Source organism: Mirounga leonina, unplaced genomic scaffold, assembly GCF_011800145.1.
Source record: "Mirounga leonina isolate KUSES-001 unplaced genomic scaffold, KU_Mleo_1.0 Mir_114, whole genome shotgun sequence".
Taxonomy (NCBI): Eukaryota; Metazoa; Chordata; class Mammalia; order Carnivora; family Phocidae; genus Mirounga; species Mirounga leonina.
Genome location: NW_023270265.1, coordinates 28,035,545 through 28,062,312, shown reverse-complemented (window position 1 = coordinate 28,062,312; position 26,768 = coordinate 28,035,545). Strand labels below are relative to the sequence as shown.

General features: G+C 48.3%; 2 protein-coding genes and 1 long non-coding RNA gene across 8 annotated transcripts in view; 1 reads left to right on the top strand and 2 right to left on the bottom strand.

Moving 5' to 3' along the window:
* Nucleotides 1–6,190, bottom strand: part of SUFU (SUFU negative regulator of hedgehog signaling) — a 113,714-nt gene extending 107,524 nt beyond the window's left edge. Inside the window, exons 1-2 of one of the 6 annotated variants that reach the window (XM_035028063.1) lie at nucleotides 5,529–6,190; nucleotides 918–1,052 (exon numbers count right to left, since the gene is read on the bottom strand). In XM_035028063.1, coding sequence (XP_034883954.1) covers nucleotides 918–1,052; nucleotides 5,529–5,710 — 317 coding nt within the window. In that variant the 5' untranslated portion in view covers nucleotides 5,711–6,190. Of the gene's footprint in view, nucleotides 1–917; nucleotides 1,053–5,528 lie in introns of those variants that run through there. The other 5 variants (XM_035028071.1, XM_035028080.1, XM_035028087.1 and 2 more) reach the window with 5 other exon arrangements.
* Nucleotides 6,191–7,849: 1,659 nt separating this feature from the next.
* On the top strand, nucleotides 7,850–26,454 carry ACTR1A (actin related protein 1A). The gene is made up of 11 exons (XM_035027993.1): nucleotides 7,850–7,973; nucleotides 17,977–18,041; nucleotides 18,368–18,443; nucleotides 19,413–19,538; nucleotides 20,333–20,457; nucleotides 21,901–22,117; nucleotides 22,841–22,933; nucleotides 23,545–23,719; nucleotides 23,824–23,885; nucleotides 24,472–24,512; nucleotides 24,678–26,454. The coding sequence occupies exons 1-11, from the start codon at nucleotides 7,926–7,928 to the stop codon at nucleotides 24,778–24,780; spliced, it is 1,131 nt and encodes a 376-aa protein (XP_034883884.1). The 5' UTR covers nucleotides 7,850–7,925; the 3' UTR covers nucleotides 24,781–26,454.
* On the bottom strand, nucleotides 19,436–21,637 carry LOC118025567. The gene is made up of 3 exons (XR_004683354.1): nucleotides 21,558–21,637; nucleotides 20,298–20,503; nucleotides 19,436–19,695 (listed from the first exon to the last, which is right to left on the bottom strand). It is a non-coding gene; the product is annotated as an uncharacterized LOC118025567 (long non-coding RNA).
* Nucleotides 26,455–26,768: the final 314 nt, after the last annotated feature.

Genomic DNA, 26,768 nt, shown 5'->3' with positions numbered 1-26,768 from the left:
CCACCACCTCCAAGCTGTGTGACCTTAAGCAAGTTATAGACTCTCTTTGTATCTCAGTTTCCTCATCTGTAAAATGGGGCAAATATGAGTATCCACCAGTATTATATGGTTGTGATGAAAATAAAATTAGTTTATACATGCGAAGTGACTAAAAGAATACCTGGCTCATAATCAATACTTAAGAAATGTTACCTTTCATTATTATTAGTGTTGCTGTTATGGTTTTAGCTGACTTAATACTAAGTTGACGTTTAACTTAATATTAAAATTGTCTAAATTCAGTGGTTATAGGGGCACATAGGGGAGGTAGGTAGGATTTAGAAGTATACAGGGCAGAAAATGGGAGATAGACTAGAATAAAAAATGTACTATGGATGAGCTGAGCACAGATAACTGCAGGTTACAAGGAAGTAAGTAAGATCAAGAGAGGGAGAGAGATGGATATACTCATGATAAAGTAAGTAGAGTAAAATGTTAATTGTAGAATCTAGGTAGTGGGTATTTGTGTGTTGGCTATAAAATTCTTTCAACTATGCTTTATGTTTCAGATTTTTCACTACAAGCTAGAAGGGAAAAAAACAAGTATACTTAGAGGCATCAATTCAAATTCTGGGTCATAGCTATTCTGCCTGTCCTCTGAGCTCAAACAGCAGAGCAGCTTGGAAAAACCTGATGGTTTTAGAACACTTGCTTATCATCAACACCGTCCTGCACCAGATGAGCAGAGTTCGGGTGCTGACCTGGATCACTCTGGCGCAACTAGATACAAGCAGAGGGTAGAAACCCAGAGGTTCTACCTGAGAAGTGCCAACCACATAGAACTATGACATTATCACCCCTGCTCAGGGAAACCCCAGAAATATGGCTCAAGGCTAAGGAACAGACAGGTGGAGGATGGGCAAGTGCCATACACTCACTCATGGACTCTGCTGTCACCATAGAGATCACTCAGGCCAAAGCTGATGTAGTGCCAATGTTCAGGGATGTTGGCAGAAGGGCTCCCCACATTCCTGTACATGCTAACATAGTCCAAGGGGTCTGGGCCGCCCAACCTGCAAAAGACAAAACACAGCGGAGTCAGTGTGAGCCTGAAAGCAGACAATGTGAAGCTAAGAGGTCATGCCTTACAAATCTGAAGACCGCATCCTGGAGGAACCTGGGATGACTAAAAGGAGGCCACACCTCCAGGATAAGAACAAGGGATGGGCAGCTAGAAGTGCCCAATTCCATAAGCACAAGAGGCTCCCTTCGATCCCCAACATGCAGGACCTCTTTTAGAAATAAAACAGACTAGGTGGTTACCCCTTTTACTTCCTCCTATTTCCAATTACCAATCCCAAATGGGATTGGCAGGAATTATCTCTCTTCCATGGTGCCTGTAAACATGCCAAGCTTCAAGGCAAGAGGTGCATTAGTCAATCAATTGGCTTCTGTTGAAAGACCATCCTGAGCATCCTCAATGGGCATTGTTCCTGGAAGCAGAGGCTCAGCTCCACTCCTGCCTCTTACACAGCTAATTCCTGAAAGACTATATTGTGCCCTATGTTAATTACAGTTTGTTCTAAACAAACCCAATGCCTCCAGACCCCAGCCTGCACCCCACAGACCAGAGCTGGTCTTTTCTCATGCAAGTGACAAAAGCCACACTTAGGCTAGCCCTGCACAGAGAACCGCAGCAGGCCAGACTGAGCCTTGGGAGCACCTGCATCCAGGAGATGATCCCAGGAGACTGTCACCTCAAAGGCAGAGCTGGAATAGTAAATGATTTGGGGCCTCTGAGAACCACATTAAACATCCCCCATAATTCCAACAGAGAAGCAGCTGAGGAAGAGATTCAGTCATTAGCTCACTCTGAGGATTTAATTCCATAAGGGTTTCCTTTAGTAGAGCAATTAGTGCTCTTTAAAAAAAAGAAGAAGAAAAAAAAGGGGGGTCCTGCTTTTCTTCAGAATGGATAGGGAAACTTGGTAGACTTGAGAAACAGCCTAAATGGAAGCCATCAGCGGAAGGAAGTCTGCATTTAGCCCACAAACACTCTGCATTTGAGCTGCCTCGGACATTTGACTGTTCCACAGACTGCAAAAAACTTTGCCTGCCTCTGGGACACGGATGGAGTGCACTTTGCAATTGGGATCATACGCTGAAGTAACACTAATAACCAAATAAAAGACATGTTACATGTGATCCCAGCAAGAGTGCCAGTACCATGCAATTTAAATAGTATTTAAAACCAGTAGGTCTGGTTTCATCCTCTTTTGCCAGGGTATTACTTGCCTTTATAGAAATCCTTATTCTCTGCTAGGAAATGCTAAATTATTTATAGAACTTGTAAGAAAGTTGCTACAAATAGCTAAGAATCTCAACTGAGTGGATTAGGAAAAGGGACAAATCCCCATGTCTTTCCTTAACTCTGATTTGGCCAAATCATTTGAATACTTCCACAACCAGTTGAATATAGAAAAGTTTGCTGGGGGAAGGAGGAAACAAAAGGGTAGCAACCACATGATAGCTGCAGAACCCCGTAACAGATCGGAGTGACTACAGGCTCCATATCTGCTCCGGTTTCCTGCTGCAAATTCCCAATCTTGCCCCTCCTACAGCCTAGGTCCATCCAGCAAGTGGCAAAACTGTATCCACAGTTCCATGCTCCATCTGCCATACCCCTGCAGCCCTCTCTCAGGAGATACTGCACCAAGGAATGGGCCTTTACCTTAAAACTACAACTGCAAGGAATAACCAAGAGTCAGACAAAATTAACCCTGTCCCCAAGTACAGTGTTCTATTCTACTTACTCAGAAACCTGATGGGAAACAGATGAGTATATAGAAAATAATCATATTTTGGGGGGCAAACAGGAATGGGAAACAAGAAAGGACCATTCCTACCCCAAGGGCAGCCCTTCTGTAAACAGGTCTGATCCTTAACAGAGCTACTTGAGGGTTACTCTCATTTGGGGGTGGCTCAGTTGGTTAAGCAACTGCCTTCAACTTAGGTCATGATCCCGGGGTCCCAGGATCAAGTCCCGCATCAGGCTCCCAGCTCAGCAGGGAGTCTGCTTCTCCCTCTGACCCTCTCCTTTCTCATGCTCTCTTGCTCTCTCTCAAATAAATAAAAATAAAATCTTAAAAAAAAATCTGCACTTAGAAAAAGATGTTATTCAAGGACCCAGAGCAACCCTTGATGCTCTTCCTTGAACTTACTTCCTTGAATTCCTAACTTCACTCCACATGCCAGTTGCAGGACCACTGTGGCTCCAGGGTATAAGCTCTGCCTCCGTGTTTCTGCTCCCTGCTTACTAAAGTCTCAGCTTTCAGCCAGGATGTCCCAGCTGGCCAGGGTCCACTAGCCAAAGAGCCAACCTTCTGTCACAAGAAAAGGAATCTCAAGGGACCCTGGGCCATGACCAGACCCAGGTAGCCTTAGTCAGTCAAATTGCCAATAAGGCCTTGTGGGATCCCAAATGTGAGGTATATCAATGAATTGATTTCAGAATCTTACTTAGGCAAACCCTTCCAAATCTTAGAAAGAACCAGTCTCTCAGCTGCTCCTTCTTATATTTTTCTGCAACTAGCCAGCATTTCTAATTTCACAAAGTGCTCTTTATTAGTCATTACATGTTGGCCCATCTCTAAAGATAAGTCCTGCCTGGTTAACAAGCTTGCAGCAAGAAGAAAAAAGAAAAAAGAAAGTTGCCCAAATCAGTCTTAGTCCTTTGCATGTGTTTTAATATCTTCTACACACAACTCTATCCTTCATGGCCAGTTGGGTGACAGAAAAACTCTATCCTTCATGGCCAGTTGGGTGCCCAAGTCTGTGTAGGGATTTCTCCATACACTCAAATGAGGCCTGAACAAATAGCATCGTAGAACCTGGCCCGCTTTTCTCATGACACAATCCAATACAGTTCATTGCAATACATACTTAAATACAGACGTGCAATGAGAATGGGTCATTAAGTTATCAAGAGCTGCTTTTCATTCAGAAGCTCTCTTTAAAACCTGCCCTCAACCAAAGAACAGTTTGCCTACAGAAGAGAACTGTACCGCTGGCCACACCTCCTCCTGGCTATCAGACATGGCCCTCCCATAGAAGGGGGCTGGTCCCCAGGCCCCCCACGCTGTCAGTCTCTTCACACCCTCCCACTGACACAGGGAACTAGCCTCAGCCCTAGACAGTCTAGTTTCTGCCATCTCTGGAGGAACTTAAGAGGTTATCCTGGAGAAGATTCAGTCCTAAAGGGAGAGGTAACCAGCAAAGACATCCACTCTACCAATCTCCCTCTTTGGGTCTACCTGCCCCTTTGGCCACATTCCAAGCTGCTTCCTGAACAGTCTTTCAGAACTCAATGAAGGGGATCATCTAATACAGTGCCTACATGAATGCAGTTCTGGACAGATTCAACCAATTCCTCAATTTGGTCCAGAAAAACCATGAAGACAGGCTCTTTGTCAGAGTCCCTCGAACACCTGTCTTGCCCAGAGGATGTAGAAAGAGACAGGATGCAAACAGGAATGGGAAACAAGAAAGGACCATTCCTACCCCAAGGGCAGCCCTTCTGTAAACAGGTCTGATCCTTAACAGAGCTACTTGAGGGTTATTCTCAGCTTCCCTGAAAGACTGTTGCCTAAATCCTGAAGCTTGTGGCCAGGAAGCTCCTCTTAACATCTCGCTGCACTTCTTTGCTCCGTGTCCAAATCCCAGATCTTCATTATTTACGGTGGTCCCCTTCAATCCTGAGCCAAACCATGGATCTCCCTGACCCTGCCTCTGTTCTAGCCAATGTCCTAAAGCAAAGCAGCTGCACAGCCAGAGGAAGCTCTGCTTGGAGAAAGAGAACTGTGCCGAGTAAGCACAAAGTTTATCAAGAAAAGTTGCTCCGTGAAACTTCAAACGCAAAAGCACAGCACCGAAATGACTGACGTATGAGCTCATGGGGAAGGTATCAAAAGGAGACCTCCTCCTCCTCTCGTCACAGGCACAACTCTCGAAACTTGCTCCCCTCCTAACCTACGGGAGAGCGGGGGTCCTCAAATCCCCCCGTACCCTGTGCAGACTCGAGCCCTCTGAGTTCTGCTAGCCGCACTCCTCCAAAGCCCTCTCATACGCTCCCCAAGCCCCGCCTCGCCTCCCCCATCCCACTTCAGCCGCCCGCCGCCCCCGGCTTCCCCTCGCCCACTAATGACCCCCTACAGGCGCCCCCTCCTTTCACCACGTTTACAGTTCCCTCTCTCCTATCGCAACCCCCCCCCGCTCCTACACACACCCCCCAATTCACTCTATTCTCCTAATCCCAGTTAACCCATCATCCTCCCCCCCTCGTTAACCCTTCGCTACCCGCAGGCTCCGTTAACCCCTTTGTCCCCATTCCCAACTTCAGCCTTAACTCCTTCCCTCGCAGCAGGACGCCCTCCTTCCAAGTGCTTTAACCATTCTTCTCCACCTCCTCCTCCCCCGCAAATGACTTCGCCCCCGGGGTTCTAACGCTTCCCAGCCCGCCCCTGTCCGTCTTCCCGCGGCCCAGAGCATACCAGTACTTGACGATAGCGGTAACCTGGAGCGGGTTCGGCTGGTCAGGGTAAAGGCGACGGCACTCTCCGTAGATGGCGTGCAGTCCTGGGGGAAAGAGCGAGGCGAAGGCCGGGGGAGCACTAGGGCCAGGGGCCGGGGGCGCGGCGGGGCCGGGGGCGCCGCTAGGCCGCAGCTCCGCCATCCGGGCGCGAAGGGCGCTGGGGGGACCGGGGAGGGTGGACGAGGGGAGAGCACTGACGCGCCAGCAGGCGGACTCCGTGGGTGCGACTCCCCGAGGCTATGGGGGCTGCAGCGAGGTCTAGGCTCCGCGCCTGCGCACGGTGCACCGTCTGCCCAGGCCGTAGCCGCCGCAGAGACGGCCAGAGGGTGCCTCGGGGGCCGCGGGGCGCTCAAGGGGGCGGGGCGTCGGCGCGCCCTATCCCGGTATCCATTGGGTAATGTCTGTGCCAGTCACAGGTGGGGAAGGCGTGACTTGACAATAGGTCCTGCCTCCCTCTCCTGGTGTTGGGGGTGTCCCAAGACTCTTGGCCTCCCCCTAGCGTTAGGAGGAACCCAGGTTCAAATAGAGACGTTGAGACATGCTAAGGTGCTAGGGTCCCACGAAAGCAGTGGGAAGTTCGACAAAGGGCTTGTCATCTGCTGACACGCTGCTAACAAGAATTTAAGCATAAATCTGACAATAATGGGTTGATTCATTCATCCATTAGTGTGATTTTAGTTTCAATAGATTATAAATCTGAATGTTTCCTACCGTCATTGAATGTCCATTTACGATATTTACTGACACTAACGCCGCCAAATTCAGGGGCCGTATGTTGAAATACTTATTTTGGAGTCCTGTTAAAAAGTAGGAAGAGTTAAGTAAACTAGGACTAATTAAAAAGACTTGGTAATTTTTTATTTTTATTTTTTTAAGATTTTATTTATTTTAGAGAGAGAGGGCGCGCGCGTACGATTGGGGGGTAGGGGCAGAGGGAGAGGGAGAAGCAGACTCCCTGCTGCTGGATCCCAGGACCCCGAGATCGTGACCTCATGACCGGAGCCCAAGGCAGACGCTTAACCTACTGAGCCACCCAGGCACCCCAAGACTTGGTAATTTTTTAATAAATGCTTTTAGTTATGACAATCTCTTCTTTGTTCTGTTTTATGCAGATGTATGCAGATTGCCTTGAGGAACCCCAATATTCATTATCTACTATGGGCCGCTCTTTCCCATTACATTTCACTCTCTGTAACTGGGAGAATTTTTTTTTTTAATTTTAAGTAATCTCTACACCCAATGTGGGGCTCGAATTTACAACCCCCAGATCAAGAGTCGTATGTTCTACCGATTGAGCCAGCCAGGCGCCCCTGGGAGAATTTTTAATTCCTAAGGCACCTGGTTGAGAATTATTTTCCTGTGTACAATAAGGAATTCCAAGAAAAAGGAATAAAAGGAAGTCCTGATTACCAATGCTATTGACTAAAGGGTCCCAGCAACTTGAAGGGGGTAGGAGTTGCATAATCTGGAGAAAAATGCTCTGGGCTCATTTGAAAGTAGTGACACATAACTTCTCTTTACCTCCATTTTCTTATTCATCGGTGTCAATTCTAACTCTCCATGAAAATTAGAGATACTAAAGCAGTTCCTGAAGCTATTAAATGAACGATGTTTTTTTAATGACCAAAAGATCACCTGTACCCGTAGTTCCAAATGTCAGTCTTCAGACCAATGTTAGTTAGCCTTTGCAAAGTTTACACCCACCCAGGAAAAAATGCGAAAAGAACCAAAATGTGCTGGTTTTTCTCAAAAAGCAATAAAACTGAAATTGTTTTCTTTTGTTCTGGGAGTATGTCCTCTTTCCCCATGTGTGTGTGGTGGGGGGTAGTATTAAATTTTCCTTTATTAGAGTTTGATGCTGATAAATGTTTATTAATGTCTTACTGACCCAAATAAAAGCATAGCAACCTTATACTATCCAGGGGAAGTAGTGGCACGACTGATCTGGAAAATCTAAACATCGACGAAATACTGGCCAATCCAAACCCAACTACAGACAAGTACTCAAGAAGACTACATACTTCAGCATGCACTGCGAATCCCTTCAAAGGAACTACACATCCAGGCATGCAATACAGCTATCAATCAGCGTCCCCATCTATCTACGGAGACTACAAAGCCCAGGGTACTATGCGTGGAAATGTGACGCCCTATTCTTTAATTAGGCGGGGCTCCGGAGCTGCCTGGCGCGTTATACTCAGGTGCAAGGCATGCTGGGGGTTGTAGTTCTTTGGAGGCGAGGTCGGGCCGCTCCCTGGATGCCCTGTGCCGGCGGCTAGACTGCGCATGCGTGTTAGTGGCGTTAGCAGCGGACCCGGCTGGCAGTTCCTTCCTCGGAAGGAGAGATTCTTCTGCCATGGAGTCCTACGATGTGATCGCCAACCAGCCTGTTGTGATCGACAACGTGAGTTGCGTCTTTCCTATCTCTAAACGGATTTATTCTCTTTTCCCCAAAGGGATCGCTTCCCGGGTTTCGGCCTGGGCCACCGGCTCTTTGTCACTGGCCCAGCCTGTCAGGCGGGTTCAGCAACCGCCGCCTCTGTCCTCCCCTCACCCGTAGTCCGCAGGCAGGGCGGCTGGCCAGCAACCATGGGATGGAGAACTTTGGGATGAATAAAGGGAAGGGCTGTAGTCCGAGCCGGGTCCTTGGGCCCTTGGCTTGAGGGGCCTTAACCGCTCTGTGAGCGCCCGGCGTCCGCCCCCTCCCCAGTTTCGAATAACTCTATTGGCTGTTCTGGCTGTCCATCTTGACCGATGACCCCGCCTCTGGGCCTTGCCGGATGAAGGCAGCTCTCCGCAGTGATTGGCTTGCGCCCCTGCCGTTCTTCCGGGCCGCCATAGTGTTTCCTCTCTCTAAGGGGCGGGCGTGTGCGCAAGAGCTGTGGGGATTGGCTTCGGGAACTCAACAGTGGAGCGGCCTGACGTGCTAGGGCCCGCCCTCGCGTGGAGAAGGGCTAAGTTTCCTTCGGTCCGCAGCCCGGCAGGCGGCTTGGAGGTGTATATGGGTGGGGCTCGGGAATCTGGTGCCGAAATGGCCGTAGGATTTCAGTTATTTCTGTGATTATAGATTACAACGTTAATAAAAAGAGAGTGACCAAGCAAGCAGGGAGGTACCATCCTCTTCAGAACGCCTAGCAGCTGGGGAAAAAAATTACTAAACATATTTGCCAGGCGCTCAATGGCTGCAGGGGGGGTTTCACGTACATTCGAATTGAGTCCTCACAAAAATTGGGTGGATAGTTAAGGCAGGAAGTTTGATCCCCGCTTTACAAATTAAAAAAACAAAAAAAAAAAACAAAACACGAAGAGGTAAAGTGAGCCCAAGGTCACACGGTAGAGGTGACCTAAAACCAGTTCTTTATCCGCTATTCCTCTTGCTAGTAGTAGTCCACGCAAATGCATCAATAGTGACAAACGAAAAGAATCTAAATAACTGCTCTTATTTGGGGCGGACGGTGACTGTTGTAAAACAGCTGCATTTCTGTCTTCCGCTGAAAGGGCTCATCCGGCCGGGATTGGTTGTACCCTCTGGGTCCCTCTATTGAGGGAAAACTGTCAGTTCTCTCCGTTCTAAGCTGTCGGATTCATTGTTGATCCAGCCCTTGGGACCTTAGGCATGTTACAAGTTACAAGGTGCCCTCGTTTGCATCATCTCGTTTAAGCGTCAGCTCTGGTAGGTGGATAGGAATTACTGTCCCCTGTTTATGCGGGAAAGTGAACCTTAGAGAGGTTAAATAGCAGTTAGTATGCAAGCCACCTGTCGTAGAAGTTGAGGAGCCAAGACTCAAATTGAGGTTGGGTTCCAAGTTTCTCATTTTTTCCGAGGAAGGGCGCTTGTTTGTTGTTAGCTTTCCTTCTCTTCAGAGGTATAGCTTCTGCCTTGAAAAGCAGGAGGGGGAGCTCAATGAGAAACCTCATTTTGGGGAGGATTTTTTTTTTTTTTTTTTTTTTTTGGTCCCTCACTGGACCGTTAAATGTTTGGGGGGAAAGATAGCATTCTTTCATTTTTTTATTACTCTCCCCTTCCCACCTTCCTCCACACACATAGCACCTTACAGCCTGGCACCACTGTGTGCTCAGTAATTGTTTTTTCATTGTACCGATGGGCGGGTGGATGAGTGACCAAATATCACAGTAACAAAGATGTCCTTAAATAAGGAAAGGACTGAAGTGGGGAGAGACCCCTAGTTAGTTACTGCAGAGGGCTGAATAGATCTTGTTCTTGATTCGATTTTCAGAGAACACTGTTTCTGTCTTCAGCCAGTTTGTATGTACTTCATCTGCGTTTTTCTTAATTTTAAAGAGAAAAAAATAGAAATTAACAATCTCCTGTTTTCATCAGCAATGCAGAAGCAGCAATCTGTCCATCCATTAGATCCTTTGATTCTGGAATTTGGGGTCAGGAGTTCCATCTCCAGCCATTTTCTTTAATATCACTTAAGCTAATGCTTTTTAGTTTCTCCTTTCTCTTTCTCCATAGTGTATTTGAAATGCATCAAAGCAGAGGTGCATTTTCAGTTTTAAGATTTAAAGAATTGATTCGTTTATTTTCTCTGGGAAAACGTTTTTATTTTATTTTATTTATTTATTTGAGAGAGAAAGTATGAGCGAGAGAGAGCAGGAGCAAGGGGGAGGGGCTGAGGGAGAGGAAGAAAGAAGCAGACTCCCCGCTGAACAGGGAGCCCAATGCAGGGCTCGATCCCAGGACCCTGAGATCATGACCTGAGCTGAAGGCAGACATTTAACTGACTGAGCCACCCAGGCGCCCATGGGAAAAAGTTTCTTTCATTATGCCAGTAATTCTGCCAAAAGGTGAAATAGGAGAAATTCTCTCATTAGGATTTACTGAGCATCTGCCACATACTTAGATCTGGGACCTCAGGTAGTTCTGGCTGTTTGACATTTAGAGATTTTGTTTTGTTTCAAAGTGAAAGATGGATAGGAAAAATCATTTGAAATATTTGAGCCCACTTTATGAGAATAATGTGTATCTAGCAGATTTAACTGCTCCATAGCTTAACACATTGCTACAACTTTATTTCTGGGTGAAGGAGAGTGTAATTAAAAGAAAGGAGAGGGGCGCCCAGGTGGCTCAGTCAGGTAAGCACATGACTCTTGATTTTGGCTCAGGGCGTGATCGCAGGGTCATGAGATCGAGCCCCCAGTTGGGCTCCTTGCTCAGGGGGGGGAGTCTGCTTGAGGGTTGTCTCCCTCTCTGTCTGCCCCTCCCCTGCTCACATGCACATGCTCTCTCTCTCTCTCTCTCAAATAAATAAATAAATAATCTTAAAAAAAAAAAAAGAGGGGCGCCTGGGTGGCTCAGTCATTAAGCGTCTGCCTTCGGCTCAGGTCATGATCCCAGGGTCCTGAGATCGAGCCCCACATCAGGCTCCCTGCTCATCCGGAAGCCTGCTTCTCCCTCTCCCACTCCCCCTGCTTGTGTTCCCTCTCTCGCTTTGTCTCTCTCTGTCAAATAAATAAATAAAATCAAGAAAGGAAGGAAGAAAGAAATGAAAAGAAAAGAAGAACAAAGAAAGCAGGGAAAAGAGGGAAGAGCCTCATTATCAGTTCACAGCCTTTCCCAGTCTTAAAATAATTGTTGACTACTCCTTTCTTCCTATTCTGGCACCAAACCAATTCATGAGAATTTAATGAGGAAAGTGGAAGGGGAGGTGCACGTGCACGCACTCTAGTGACAATAATAAAGTGATAGGTATTTTTAAAAACTGAACACAAGTCATTCCTCCTAAAGGTATGTCATAGATAGTAATACAAGAGGAGGGCAGCTCCCGGGCCACATTTTGAGGACTATAACACTTTGATTAGAATACTGTGTTTATTCTGAAGCTCAAATCTTTGCTGAGATCTCAAAGGTTAAGTTTTGTCCTAAAATGGATTTAAAACTGTCTTCGTGACTATTTGGGCCTAAATGCAGGAATAGTATCAGATCTTTTCAAGTTCATCAGTAAACTAGGTAAGTTTCACTGTTTGGGGGGATCTTATACTGCTTTAGCCCACATTTTTTAAAAAACGAGATATTTAAACATACAGGAAATTTCAGAGAAGTATATAACAAGCACTCACATAGCACGTGTCTACCACCCACATTTACTAAATGTTGACATTTGCCATATTTGCTTCAGGATTTTTTTTTTAATTTAATTTAATTTATTTTATTTGACAGAGCACAAGCGGGGGGGGAGCTGCAGAAAGAGGGATAGGGAGAAGCAGGCTCCCAGTTGAGCAGGTAGCCTGATGCGGGGCTCGATCCCAGGACCCTGGGATCATGACCTGAGCCAAAGGCAGACGCTTAACCAACTGAGCTACCCAGGCACCCCTGCTTCAGGATTTTTTTTAGGAAATAAACATTACAGATATAATTGAAGCCTCTTTGTGTACCCCTCCACAATCCTGTCCTTTCTGTCCCAGAAGTAACCTCAGAAGCAAACTATCATCATAAGTTGATGTGCTCTTTTCCATCCATGATTTTGCAGACATAGATCTTTTATAGTGTGTGTGTGTGTGTGTGTAGTATTTCTGTTTTGAATTTTTACTTACGTGCTATCATCTTATTTGCCAGCTCTTCTTCTTCTTCTTTTTTAAGATTTATTTATTTGAGAGAGAGTGAGCACAAACAGGTGGAGGGGCAGAAGGAGAGGAAGAGGGAAACGCAAGCAGACTAACTGTGCTGAGCCCAAAGCCCAACACGGGGCTTGATCTCATGACCCTGAGATCATAACCTGAGCCAAAACCAAGAGTCAGATGCTTAACCGACTGCCCCACCCAGGCACCCCAACTTTTTCTTTTTATTATAGAAAATGTCAAACATAAAAGGAGAGGAGTAGTGTAACAAACATCCACATATTCATCACTAGCTGTAACAGTTACCAGCTCCTCGTTAATCTTCTTAAACTGCATTCCCACCTACTTCCCTCTCTTATACCGTGGTTTTTTTTTTTAACTTTTTAAAAACTTATTTTTTTTAAAGATTTATTTGAGAGAGAGCACACGAGCAGGGGGAAGGGCAGAGGAAGAGGGAGAGAGAGAATCTCAAGCAGACTCCACCCTGAGTGCGGAGCCCAACATGGGGCTCAATCTCACGACCCTGAGATCCTGACCTGAGCCTAAATCAAGAGTGGGATACTTAGCCAACTGGCCCACCCAGGCGCCCCTTTATTTTTTTAAGTAAGCACTATGCCCAATGTGGGGTTTGAACTCACAATCCTGAGATCAAGAGTTGCATGCTCTGAGCCAGCCAGTTACCCTTTCCCATGCTCTTTTAAAAATATAATCAGGGCACCTGGGTGGCTCAGTTGGTTAAGTGTCTGCCTTCAGCTCAGGTCATGAACCCGGGGTCCTGGGATGGAGCCCCATGTCTGGCTCCCTGCTCGGGGTGTCTGCTGCTCCCTCTCTCTCTACTCCTTCCCCCAGCTAGTGCTCTCTCTCTGGCACACATGCTCTCTCTCTCAAATAAAAATCTTCAAAAAAACCGTAATCAATGTACTATTATCAAACCTAAAAAAATTAATAATTCCTTAATATCATCAAATATTCAATGTTCAAATTTCACAAATGGTCTCAATTTTATTATTATTATTTTAAAGATTTTATTTATTTATTTGACAGAGAGAGAGACAGCAAGAGAGGGAACACAAGCAGGGGGAGTGGGAGAGGGAGAAGCAGGCCTCCCGCTGAGCAGGGCCCGATGTGGGGCTTGATCCCAGGACCCTGAGATCATGACCCGAGCCGAAGGCAGTCGCTTAACCGACTGAGCCACCCAGGCGCCCCTTATTATTATTTTTTTTACAATTTGTCATCAGCTCTTGAGATCTGCTGATTCACTTAAGGTTTTTTTTTTAAAGATTTTATTTATTTATTAATTTTGAAAGAGAGAGCACATGTGAGTGTTAGCGGGGGAGGGGCAGAAGGAAAGAGAGAATCTCAAGCAAGAATCCATGCTAAGCTCGGAGCCCGAAGTGGGGCTCAATCTCACAGCCCTGAAATCAGGACCTGGTCAAAATCAAGAGTTGGATGCTCAACTGACTGAGCCGCCCAGGCACCCCTGATTCACTTAAGTTTAAGAGACATTAGAATTAGCGGAGGAAATGAAGTCAGTATATTATTTAACCCTGTCACTTGTGATATGATATTCAACCTGTTGGTTGTCCAACTTCAGCAAGAATCCATCCCTAGCTTACTGGAAAGAATGAAAGGAGGTGATTTACAGAGATAGCTCACTGTTCAATTATGTGTATTTTGAGAGCCAAGGATGTGCTTCACACCAAGCTGGGTGCTCAGAGGGTAAGAAAGAAACCAGGTACCATGTGGAAGGAGAAACATCATGAATTAGTCGCTGGGAATGCCTTGAATAGGAGTCTCAAACTCAGTGCTTGCAGAGGCCAAGCAGGAACATAAAAAGGGGGAGGAAGAGGGTAGCCTTAAAGAAGGCATGAGGACTCTGGAAGGTGCATTGAGTATGCCTGACCAAAGGACCACCTGCTTTTCATTTCCAGCCAGTTGCCCCCATGCAGGAATGCACACCCAGTGTTGCCAGATTTTCTGTTGTTTCAAGAGAAACCAGAAAATTGATAAATTGTATATGCAGTCTAATTTTTAACTGTTGGAAGTTAGTGTAAAAGTAGTTTGTCATCTGCAGAGATGGATGATAGATTCGTGGTTGCCTAGGACTACTTGGCGGGAGAGGGCAGGTAGGATAGAGAGTGCTGATGGGTACAGTTTTTGGGACGATGAGGAAGTTCTAACATTTCATTGCGGTGAGGATTATACAACTCTGTGACTATACTAAGAACCATTGAGTTATATACCTTAAGTGGATAAATTATATGGTAGTGAATTTTATTTCCATAAAGTTTTTTTTTAAGATTTTATTTATTTATTTGACAGAGACACAGTGAGAGAGGGAACATGAGCAGGGGGAGAGAGAGAAGCAGACCTCCCGCCGCGCAGGGAGCCCTATGCGGGGCTCAATCCCAGGACCCTGGGATCATGACCGGAGCTGAAGGCAGACGCTTAATGGCTGAGCCACCCAGGTGCCCCTCCATAAAGTTTTTTAAAAAGTATTTTGTGGGCCAAACAAAATATGTCTTGGTGCCAAAATGGGCCACCAGTGTCCTGGAACCTGAGGCTCAACCTCTCAGCATCTTTTCCCACTTGTCAAATGGGAGACAGCTAGCCTCCTTCCCACCGTGTCAAGGATAAGCAGGGGTACTAAGACTAAAGGTTGCCCAGGCCACGGGCCCATAGTCAGCAGGTACTGGGAGAGCCTTGCTGAGGGATTCACTTTTTGCCTGCTTCAGAAAGAGAATGGTCATTGGTGGCTGGCAGCAGACTTGAGTCCTCAGATCTCAAATATTTATTATGAAACTACTTTTTCAAGAAGCCTCTCTACAAGGTCCTTATTTATTTGGCATTGCCAGGGTGAATAACAAAGAGAGTGGAAGCTCATTTGCCAGGTACATAGTTCCTAGGTACAAATACTATTAAAGAAATGGACAGGGCCCCTTTATATGGGGTGGTTTTAGCAGAATAGAAGCAGCTCACCTGCCTCCCCCATCCTGCTCACTCTTCACTCAGTTGCTGGCCTGGCAGGTGAGCTCGTGGTACTGCAGAGACAGCTGGGTCTGGTTCCACCATGCGCATCATTCCTGATGCCACCTTCACCTTTCCTGCACACCTCTGCCTGCGGCTTCTGGCATTCCAGCCGCCTGTTCAGGCTCCATACTTTAGGCTTCATCGACCAATCATTTGAGCTTGGTTTTAATTTTAGGCAGCCAGCATCTATCTGCGTACCTTCAAATGCCAGATACTGCTGATACATAAAGTCTCTGAGCTTGAGAAACCTGGGCTGAAAACGGACAAAAATGGAAACCATAAACTCAAATAGATAGCAGAAGGAAATGCAGACTACCTAGTGGTACAGGTAATGGGGATTTTGTGAAATAGTAGGAAGAGGATAATTAATTCCAATAGGGGATTATTGTTCAGGAGGAAGGCAGTGACATTAGAACTGGGTCTTTAGGGCACCTGGGTGGCTCAGTCAGTTAAGCGTCTGCCTTTGGCTTGGGTCATGATCCCAGGGTCCTGGGATTAAGTCCCGCATCGGCCTGCCTGCTCAGCCGGGAGTCTGCTTCTCCCTCTGCCCTTCCCCCCTGCTTGTGATCTCTCTCTTTCTCTCTCAAATAAATAAATTAAAAATCTTTAAAAAAAAAAAGAAGAAGAAGAAGAACTGGGTCTTTATACTCTCTTGCTGGGAAGGACAGAGAGGAAGAAATGAACCTAACATCTTAATTTGCCTTGTTACTGGGAGTCTAGTCTGATTTTGCTAGTAAACTCAAAATTAAATATCTAGGAAAATCATCTCTTCAAAATATCTAGAATCTGAAATGCAGGTCTCATCTTTACTTTTCTTGTTTTCAATCTCTGCCAGCAGGTCCAATTAGTCTGTTGGCATCACCACACCCAGATGAAGGCAGTGAGCAATTACTGGAAGCTTGAGCCAACCAGTTCCCGGAGTTCTCCTGTGCAGTGCTGTTCTCACTCCCTGAGCCTCTGTCCCACAGCCCTGGGGCTGCAGCCATACTCTTCCCTCCTTCCCAGGCTCTCAGCTCAGTTTACATCTGCACCTTGTCCAGGCTTCTTGCTGTTCTGCCCAGGCCAATGAGTTTGCACATTGTCTCCTGTTTTCTCTCTTTTCTGTTGGCAGAGGTTCCTGCTATCTTAGAGAATGGGCATTCCCTATCCTTTAGCTATTTCCTCCTCCTTCTGTCTTGCCAGAGTCAGGCACCAGGATGGCCTAGCTAACCACTGCCCCCCCGCCCCAACACACACACACTTCTCCTATAGAAGAGCAGGAATAAGAGACAGAGAGGAGGGCGCCTAGGTGGCTCAGTTGGTTAGGCGACTGCCTTCGGCTCAGGTCATGAACCTGGAGTCACAGGATCGAGTCCCGCATCGGGCTCCCTGCTCGGCAGGGAGTCTGCTTCTCCCTCTGACCCTCCTCCCTCTCATGCTCTCTGTCTCTCATTCTCTCTCTCTCAAATAAATAAATAAAATCTTTAAAAAAAAAAGAGACAGAGAGGAAACCAGGGATGTTGCAGGAAAGCCTTTGGTGCAAAGATAACCTTGGCTATTTAGCATTTCCTGATGTGTTTACTGCTTGCTGTGTGGGTTCTGGAAATATCACTCTCTGCCCCAAGAGAAGTGATCAATAGGCAGCAGGAAAAGGCTTGCCCCTGTTATATGTGCAGCTGCAAACCATGTTGGGGTGGAAGGGTGAGCGTATCGACTGTGGTGGTAGAAGAGTTAAGAAGGAAGAGAACAGGGACGCCTGGGTGGCTCAGTCAGTTAAGCATCTGCCTTCGGCTCAGGTCATGATCCCAGGGTCCTGGGATCGAGCCCCGCATCGGGCTCCCTGCTCAGCGGGGAGCCTGCTTCTCCCTCTGCCTGCCTCTGTCTCTCTCTCTCTGATAAATAAATAAAATCTTAAAAAAAAAAAGAAGAAGAAGAAGGAAGAGAACAGGCTCTATCTGCAGGCAGTATCAAGTCTCGACCTCTGTCCTGCACAGAGTTGGCATCTGTGTCTCGAGACACCATTTACTTTGGTTGGGCCCTAGGTGGCACCAGAGAGATTGACAGAGAAGTCAGATTCTCTTCTGGCACCCCACCCAATTTACCAAGGATTGGAGCAGCCGGATTGTAATGTTGGGTCTTTTCTCAGGTGATGCTTTAGAACTTCCCTGCTCTTTACCATCAGAATACCAGTGAGTAAAAAAAAAAAAAGCATAGTAAAAAAATAAAACAAACACAACCCCACCCCCAACAGCGCACAGAGGTTTGCCCCTGCAGTATGAACCAGATAACGTATGTTCCATCAGTCAGCTTCAAGTATGGTGGTGTTCACGGTGGTGTCTGTCCTAGAGACCATGGAGGGCAGGGAGAGTTCAGGCCTGAGCTGCGAAAGTAGGTTAACAGTGTCCCATGTGGTTTAACAGAAAGAATCACGTTCTTCCCACCTTGATTATGTTCCTGAACTTGGCTGCTTTGGTGCTTCTAGGTACTTTTCTCCCCTCAGGTTTTCTCTTTTTCTTCCCTTTATTAGTATTATTTTTGATTCTAGAAGTAAAGCATGGTCAGTGTAGAAAAGTCGAAGAATACCAAAAAATCAAGTAATACTTTGAGGGTACAGTGAAAGTTCTCACCATCCCCAGTCCCACTTCCCTCCTGGCAGAATGCGTTTCCTCTATAGACGCTCATACAAATGGACATGTTGTACACAGATATAAGGTCTCTTTTAAATAAAAGTGAAACCATATTATACATACTGTATGATATATATCTCTTGTTTTTGTCGTACTTCTGACTTCTCTTTCTCTCTCCTCTCTCCTCAGGGATCCGGTGTGATTAAAGCTGGTTTTGCTGGTGATCAGATTCCCAAATACTGCTTTCCAAACTAGTAAGTAATTCTGTAGCTTAGTCAGAAGCTTGGGAGGCTTGTCAGTTTTGTTATGGGGTCAGCCCTCCACCTTTTACAGAGAAGGATCTCTGATTTGGGTCAGAAATATGAAATATACAAATAACTTAAAATAATACATGTTCATTGTAGAAATTGCGGGCAATGCAGAAAAGTAGAAGAAAATCAAAATCAACTATAACCTCACTCCTCAGAGATAATCACAGTAGAACTGAGTCTATTTCTTCCCTCTAAGCATGCACATCTGTACATCCTTCTTTGTTCTGTCGTGAAATGAAAAGTGATGGTCCTCCCTCTCTCTTTCGTAGTGTGGGCAGACCCAAACACGTTCGTGTCATGGCCGGAGCCCTTGAAGGTGACATCTTCATTGGCCCCAAAGCCGAGGTAATTCCCAGTCCTACTGAAGAAGCCTCAAGCCAGCAGAGGACCTTCATCATTCCCCACATGGGCAGTGTCCCAGCAGTGGGACAGCCATGACTAAAAGGAGCAGTTTCCTCTTTTTTTTTTTTAAGATTTTATTTATTTATTTGACAGAGACACAGCAAGAGAGGGAACACAAGCAGGGGGAGTGGGAGAGGTTGAGAAGCAGGCTCCCTGCAGAGCGGGGAGCCCGATGTGGGACTCGATCCCATGACCCTGGGATCATGACCTGAGCCGAAGGCAGTCACTTAACCGACTGAGCCACCCAGGTGCCCAGGAGCAGTTTCCTCTTAAAATATCCCCTTTGGCCCCCTCATCCTAGGTTTAGTTGGTTCACTTCTCCCAGGGGCAGCATCTGGTTTTAGAGAGGAAATATCTGGAACCCCACTTTGAGAAACAGAGACCTGTCTGGAAAACAGGGCTCTTGCTTTCCTTCTGTATTCTGTCACTACCTTGCCAATGATCAAATTGGCTAGCTTCATTATCTTTTTGGCAAAAGGGATTCAGGGGGAGATCCTGGCTGGGATACCCTGGGGATGAATTAATTAGCACCACCTGGAGGAGCCCTGGGGCAGCTTCCAGAAGCGGACCAACAGAATCACTGTTGCCAACCTCGGCTGCAAGCCTTGAGGCCCAGAGGTGGGAGCCCAGGAGATTTGTGTCCTGGGATCAGGCTATGAGGAGGGTGCCTCCCGTCACTTGCTGTAAGGGCCCTGAGGGCCCATGGAAATGCAGAAGCCTCCACTCTGCCGGCTGATCGGGCAGTGAGAACAGTTTGCAGCATACAGTTTAGAGATGTGGCAAACAGGGGCCTACCTTTAGCCCTGGGTGAGGACGGTGCGGTGGGCACTCCTAGTCCTGGAGGAGCGGGGCCCCCTGAGCTGCCTGGCTGAGAGGCTAGCTGCCGCTGTAAGTCCTGCTCTCTGCCCCCAGGAACACCGAGGGCTGCTCTCCATCCGCTACCCCATGGAGCACGGCATTGTCAAGGACTGGAACGACATGGAGCGCATCTGGCAGTATGTCTATTCCAAGGACCAGCTGCAGACTTTCTCAGAGGAGGTGAGGGTCCTGTGAGCAGGGTGTGCAGAGCTGTGCAGAGTCACCGCCCCAGAGATGAGGAGGAGCAGAATGATCACTGCTGGGAGTATTTGAATCTTACTGGGGTGCCAGGCCACGTGCTCTTCAGCCAGGTCTGCCCTTAATCTGCATACCAGTCCTAGGACAAACAGGGAGTATTATCTCCATTTTATAAACAAGGGAACAGAAAGAAGTTCAGGGAAACCAAGTAGCCTTTCCAAGATCACCTAGGGAATAAAGTGGGAGAGCTGGGACTCAAACCCATGTGTTTCAGACTTCAGAGCTTATACTCTAACTTTTAAGGAAGTAACTCTCAAAGCACAAAAACAAGGGAAGGTGAATACTAGACATATCAGAATTTCCAGGGGAGGGATATGTTCTGTTTTTCAAAAATACCTTCAATATTTAAATTTAATTTTGAAAAAAAAATTTAAACGATTATTTTTAACATAAGAATTCCAAATTTAGAGTTTAGCAAAATCTGGACAATTAGACATATAGAGTAAATACAGGGGCCTATGTAAGAATCTTGGAGGACAAGGTGGGAGGAAGGGGGCAGAGGCAAGGACAGAATGAGACTTGTAAAGGGGCCATAAATTTGGAAGGTTGACAAACTGGCTTGTGCAGGGGTAGATGGCAGGCCCACCTTGCCTTTTTTTGGAGGGAGGCTCACAAAGGTCCCCTCAGCGCTCTAGCCCAGCACACAGGGGCTTCTGTGCTGATGAGGGGTATAGATCTCACCTTGTCCTGATGACCCTCTGGGCATCTTTCATCAGCATCCTGTGCTCCTGACAGAGGCGCCTTTAAACCCACGGAAAAACCGTGAACGAGCAGCTGAAGTTTTCTTCGAGACCTTCAATGTACCAGCCCTTTTCATCTCCATGCAAGCTGTGCTCAGCCTGTGAGTAGCTGCCTGGCCCCTTGAGGGCAGAATGGAGGTGCCTGTCCTGTGGGTAGGAAAAGGGAGTATTGAGACCATGTCCCATTCTCGCTTCTCTTGTTCTTTGTCTTGGCGGCTGGGCACCCAGGGCTCTCCACTCTGCCTGCTGGGAAGGCCACACACTGCTACAGTTCTTCCTAAAGGCCCCTGTAACACGTTCAGATGCGTATCCAGTGCCTGCTTGTGCAGACATTATGCCAGGCTGGTGATAGAGTTGTGATGGAAACACCACAACATGGTCCCTGTTCTCACACCCCTATCATCCCTGTCATGCTCCCAGCCTGCCTCATCCCAGGATTAGGTCTAGGGCCGAGATTGTACACTGGTGATCTGCAGGCAGAATGTGTTTGACCCCATTAAAAAATTGTGAGCCAGGGCGCCTGGGTGGCTCAGTTGGTTAAGTGACTGCCTTCGGCTCAGGTCATGATCCTGGAGTCCCTGGATCGAGTCCCGCATCAGGCTCCCTGCTCGGCGGGGACCCTGCTTCTCCCTCTGACCCTCCCCCCTCATGTGCTCTCTCTCGTTCTCTCTGTCTCAAATAAATAAATAAATAAAAAATCTTAAAAAAAAAAAAAAATTGTGAGCCAGCATTTTAACTAGATTTCCGGGGCGCCTGGCTGGCTCAGTTGGTGGAACATGTGACCTTTGATCTCAGGATCGTACGTTCAAGCCCCACATGAGGCATGGAGCCTACTTAAAAAAAAAAAAAAAAAATTGGGACATTTTCTATCAAAATCCAAACTTCTGGCTTTTCTGAAAAAACTGGGATGACCTGGCAGTGCTGGGCATGCATTCCTATAAATGAGACAAAAATCAGCTGTAGCCGAAGTCGCCACTGCCATTTCCGGTAGAGTTTGCAAGCCTCATTCTGCTACAGCCCGTTCTACTCCCTGTTGTCCTCCCAGCACGATCTTCCCCATCGTATCACAGAAATATGTCTCTACCCTTGTCTTTACCAAAAGCTAGAGAAAAACAACAACAACCGAGGATCTAGGAGGCCATGTGGGGAAAAGGCGAGTTTTTTGTGCAAGTGAAAATATTATTTTCCTTTACTCATTTACCTTTCCTGCCTGGCCCCTGTAGGCATTTGAGTTTTTTCCTCTTGTCCGGAAAGTAAAAACTGCCCCATAGGCTGGGTTCCTGAAGCAGTCAAAGGCAGGCCATCCCGGGAGACTGGAAGGCCTGCTCTTCTGGAGTGGGGGAGGGGCTTAGGGAGGCTCAGCTCTCTTCCAAGTTTTTCAGGCTTGCTTATGCTCGGGCTTCCTCAGTACTGCGTAGTCTGAAGTTCCTAGAGAAAGGCAGGCCTCAGCTTTAGTTTAGCTGACTTTGAACTCTAAAAAAAGTGAGTTTCTTCCCCGAGTGAGGAGGCGGGCGTTAGTGACAGGTTTGCTCCCTGTGCTTCAGTTACGCCACAGGCAGGACCACAGGCGTGGTGCTGGATTCTGGGGACGGTGTCACGCATGCCGTGCCCATTTATGAGGGCTTTGCCATGCCCCACTCAATCATGCGCATCGACATCGCTGGCCGAGATGTCTCTCGCTTCCTTCGCCTCTACCTGCGGAAGGAGGGCTATGATTTCCACTCATCATCCGAATTTGAGATTGTCAAGGCCATAAAAGAAGTGAGTGCTGCCCCATGCGCCCAGGGATGGGATAGGGAATGGGAACGGGGCAGCCAGGACCTCTGTAACCTGGAGTGAAGAGAGGCGAAGCTCCAGTCCTGGGGGGGCGATCCTCTGGTCAGGCTCTTTTATCCCCAGCCAGGCCTCCTGGCTGCCATGTGATCCCAGCTGGGCCCCCTCACACTGATAGTCACTGTCCCCAAGTGCTGCCATCTTGTGGGGGAAAGGGAGCTGCTGCTATTTCTTAAGCTGGGTTAAGGTTATACCGGTGTTCATTGTGTTTTTATAACTTACGTACAAATTACATATGTTCTTTTACATCCTTGAAGAAGTCAGAATACAGTTTTCTTTTAAGTAAACTAGATCCTTCTGCCACCCGTGCCTCTAGGGCAACTTGAGTTGGGTAGATGGGACCCAGAACCATGAGTAGTAGAAAGAAAAAAGAAGCCTAAGTCTGGACTAAAATTAGATTGTGGTCTCAGACCCAGCTCCAGAGAGCCAGTTTCCACGCCTGCCCACAAGGAAGATGGAAGAGGTAGGAACTCGAATCCTAAGTGCCACCCAGTGGAGGCCGACAGAGGCCACCCCGCTATGCTCCAAGGCAGGAGCTCTGTGGCCCTTTAGGGCAGTCACTGTGGATGAGCAGATGTCCACAGCAGCACTGGGACTTTGACCAGGTAGGCCTAGGTTTCCTGCCTGCCTAACTCCTGCTCGGTTCTGCAGAGAGCCTGCTACCTGTCCATAAACCCACAGAAGGATGAGACTCTAGAGACAGAGAAGGCTCAGTACTACCTGCCTGACGGCAGCACCATTGAGGTAGGTCTGGATCTCCCTTCAGTCCCCCCAGAAGCTCTGGGCCCCAACAGAACTCCGCAGGGGGAGGCTGGGGTCACATGCATCAGCCCTTTCACACCCTCTCCCTGGAGCCCTAGAGCTCTCGAATAGCATTGTCTCCTGCAGAGCGAGGCATCAGGGACTTTGCTTCTCCTATGTGGAGGAGAGGAGGCACCAGAGGTCAGGATGGGGTTTGGAAGAGGGTGGTTAGTGCTGTTTGTAATCATTTGGGCACAGTATAGGGTGAGCTGCCTCTTCTTGGACCTGCATTAATAGGAAGAAATTTCCATGAATGAATAAACCCATGTATTAATGCCAAAGGTCTCTTGGCTGGAAAGTGCCAGAGCTAGGAATAAACATAAGAGCTTCCTCTCTAATTTCCCAAGAGGTCTCTTTGTCCCTTTTTGTTTCCTGATTATTCCCAAGAGCCTTGTCTTTGTGTTTTGAGGCCCTTGACATACCAGGTCTTCCCTGAGCCTGGCCTTCCTAGCCACCTGGTCACTAACAGATGGGCAGAGGGGCCTCTTCCATTCTCACTCCCAAAGGGACCTCAGCCCTGGGCCCAGCCTCTGAGTCTGCCCTCCACCCTGCAGATTGGTCCTTCCCGATTCCGGGCACCTGAGCTGCTGTTCAGGCCAGACCTGATTGGAGAGGAGAGTGAGGGCATCCACGAGGTGCTGGTGTTTGCCATCCAGAAGTCAGACATGGACCTGCGGCGCACGCTTTTCTCGAACATTGTCCTCTCAGGAGGCTCCACCCTGTTCAAAGGTTGGTCTTTGCTCTCAGGGCCCATTGCCAAGGAAGTGTCCATATCTGGCTGGGCCCAGATGCCCAGAGAATTGACTTGAGATTCTCCTTTCCTGCCCATTCAGGCTTCGGTGACAGGCTACTGAGCGAAGTGAAGAAACTGGCTCCAAAAGACGTGAAGATCAGGGTAGGAGCGTGGTGGGGGCAGGGCTGGGGCTGCGTGGAACCGGGCCTCCCCTCCGAGGCTAGACAGCCGAGCTTCCACACTGACCTGGAGGTCTGCCAGAGGGGAGAACCCATTTTCCTTCTCCCTCCCAACAAAAGGGGGCGGTTCTGATACCCTGATGGGGCAGGCTGCTAGGCTGAGGGCCCCACGTGAGGTCTTTCAGAGAAACCGTCACGTTGGCAGATTGACTCCTGGTGCTCCCTTGTGACACAGCCCACCATCTTAGTGCTTGCTAAGGGGAGCTAAATGAAGGAGTGTGATCTTGCCACAGAGTCTTCTTCCAGTCGGCCCCCAAGAGCTGAATCTTGTACCGACAGCTCCAGCTTCCCTGACAGCTACAGATACTTAGGGCTGCTGGAAATCTCCTCCAGATGAGTGTTAGGCTGGCCACAGTACCCCCCAGAGAGGCCACGGGGTCCAGCAGGGACACTGTGTGAAATGCATCCACTGCCTTGGGCATTGGAATTGGCTGTAAAGATGAGCGTTGGCCGGGAAAGGGACAAGGAGGATGAAAGTCTCAGAGTCCTTTTTCCACCAACCCTTTCAGATATCTGCACCTCAGGAGAGGCTGTATTCCACATGGATTGGGTGAGTAGTTCTCCTGGGAATAAGAGCGGAACAGGAAGTAAGGGCATCGTTACCCCTCACCACCCCATCCCTTTAAAGCAAAGCCTTGTCTGCTTTGGCCCCACGGGGACACGAATACCTACTTTCTCCCTCTCACAATGTTCCTTGGGATTCCCTCCACTCCAGGGGCTCCATCCTCGCCTCCCTGGACACCTTTAAGAAGATGTGGGTCTCCAAGAAGGAATATGAGGAAGACGGTGCCCGATCTATCCATAGGAAAACCTTCTAATGTTGGGACATCATCTTCACCTCTCTCTGAAGTTAACTCCACTTTAAAACTCGCTTTCTTGAGTCGGAGTGTTTGCGAGGAACTGCCTGTGTGTGTGAGTGTGTGTGGGTACGAATGTGTGCGCATATGTGAGAGCCGTGTGGCCCAGGAATCCCAGGGCCCAGAAAGGACGATGAACTACCCATGATGGCAACGGCCTGAGGCCTGGGGTTGACCACTAACTGGCCCCTGACAGGGAAGAGTGCTGGCAGAGGGCTCCACTCCTTCGTCAACTGGGCCTTTGTCTGGCTGTGTGGGACTATGTTTACTACCATAGGGAGACAGAGAGGGTAAATCCCGGGAGATCTTGCTGCTGCCCACCCCAGGCTGGGCTAGCCCCACCCCATCCCACCCCCAGGGTGCCCTGAGGCCCACTGCCTCCCTTGCTCGTCCTTCTGCTCTCGATGCCAGTTGATCATGGGGCCGAAGCTGAGTTCTGTCTGGTTTTGTTGCAATTTGGGTTTGGGTGGGAAAGCACTCCAGGAGCTAATACTGAGACTTTGGGGTCAGGAGATGGCAGGGGGCCCTCAACCTCACCTGGGGACCAGGACCACACTGGGCATTTGAAGAGGCAGGAGTAGTGCTATACTTCTGATTGGTGGCAGAGTGAAAGCTCCAACCCCCAGCCCCTGTCCAGGGGGTCTCGGGAGAGTTTCAGGAGCCCTTGGCCCCAGGCCCTGTTACTTGCTTTTCATCCATCCTTGGGCAATGCCATCTTCAAACAGTTTTATTTATTGACGCGTTTGTTCAGTATGGGACTGGAGAGGGAGCCCATAGCCTCCTGCCCACCAGTCACCCTGTTCACACTAATGTTTACAGCACCTCAGTTTAGCATAGCATCCAGGGCCCCGCCACTCCCTGCTAATGGTGAACTAACAGTATCCACAGGCCTCAGGCCTATTTAGGATCAGAGGCTACATTCAAAGTCACTACCACCAGCCTCTTTCTTTCTTCCTCTTCCATTTGCTCACTGCCCTGCAATCAACAGGCTGGTTGCCAGTTGGATTTTTTGGAAACAGGAGGTAGAATCACTCTTTGGCAGAGGCCTCCAGCAAAGGAGGGGTATAGGGGATCCAGCCCCCTTAGGACTGGAGAAAGAGCCACCATTAACCAGGTTGCCTTTTCCCACTCTAGCTGCCCCAGGGGGGCTAGGTTGTAGAGGTGATAAGGCCCCAACTGGGCTGATTTGTGCCGTTCTTAACTTTGGACTTATCTGGTAAAGGAGGGAGGAGGCCAGATCAGAGTGCCAGGAGCTGACAGGCTCATCTCCCCTGATCCAGAGGGGCCAGGTGCCTACCCTGGACTGGGCTGGCCTCGCAGTGTCCAAAGGCTCTTTAGCCCAGATGGTGCAAAGCTGGGGCTAGCGGATCTTCACCGGCACCCTCACCTGTGACACCAAAACCCGCCCCAATCCCAGATTCCAGGCAGATTCTCCCCCACGCCGTCCAACGACCAAAGGCCCTGCCAGGTATGGGCCACAGCAGCAGGTGTGTGTGAAAGCGATGTGGCGGCCCACGGACTGCAGCGTGCTTAACCAGCTCACCTCCCTTCTCCTAGCCCAAGCCTGTCCCTTGCACAAACCACGTCGCCTGGTGGGGCCCAGTGTACTTAAATAAAGTCGTTCCAATAGATGCATCAGCTGGGCCTCTTTCTCTGGTGCTGGGTGGGGAGAGAATTGCTGTGGGCCCTGAATCTGAGGCGGTGATTGGGCCTTGTCTGTCCTCTAGAGGGCACTCTTGTACCAGCCAGACTTAGCCAGCCCTTCACCCAGGTCCCAGCCTGTCAAGTGGATACAGAGATGGTGTCCATGCCAAAGCCCCACTTCAGGAACTGAGGGTCCCAGCCCTGCACATACACTAAAACCTATGACTGAAACTACCTCCAATGAAGGGAGCACCTCTTGACATCCCTGAAGTCAAAACTTGCACGTGGATAAGAAGCTCAGGAGC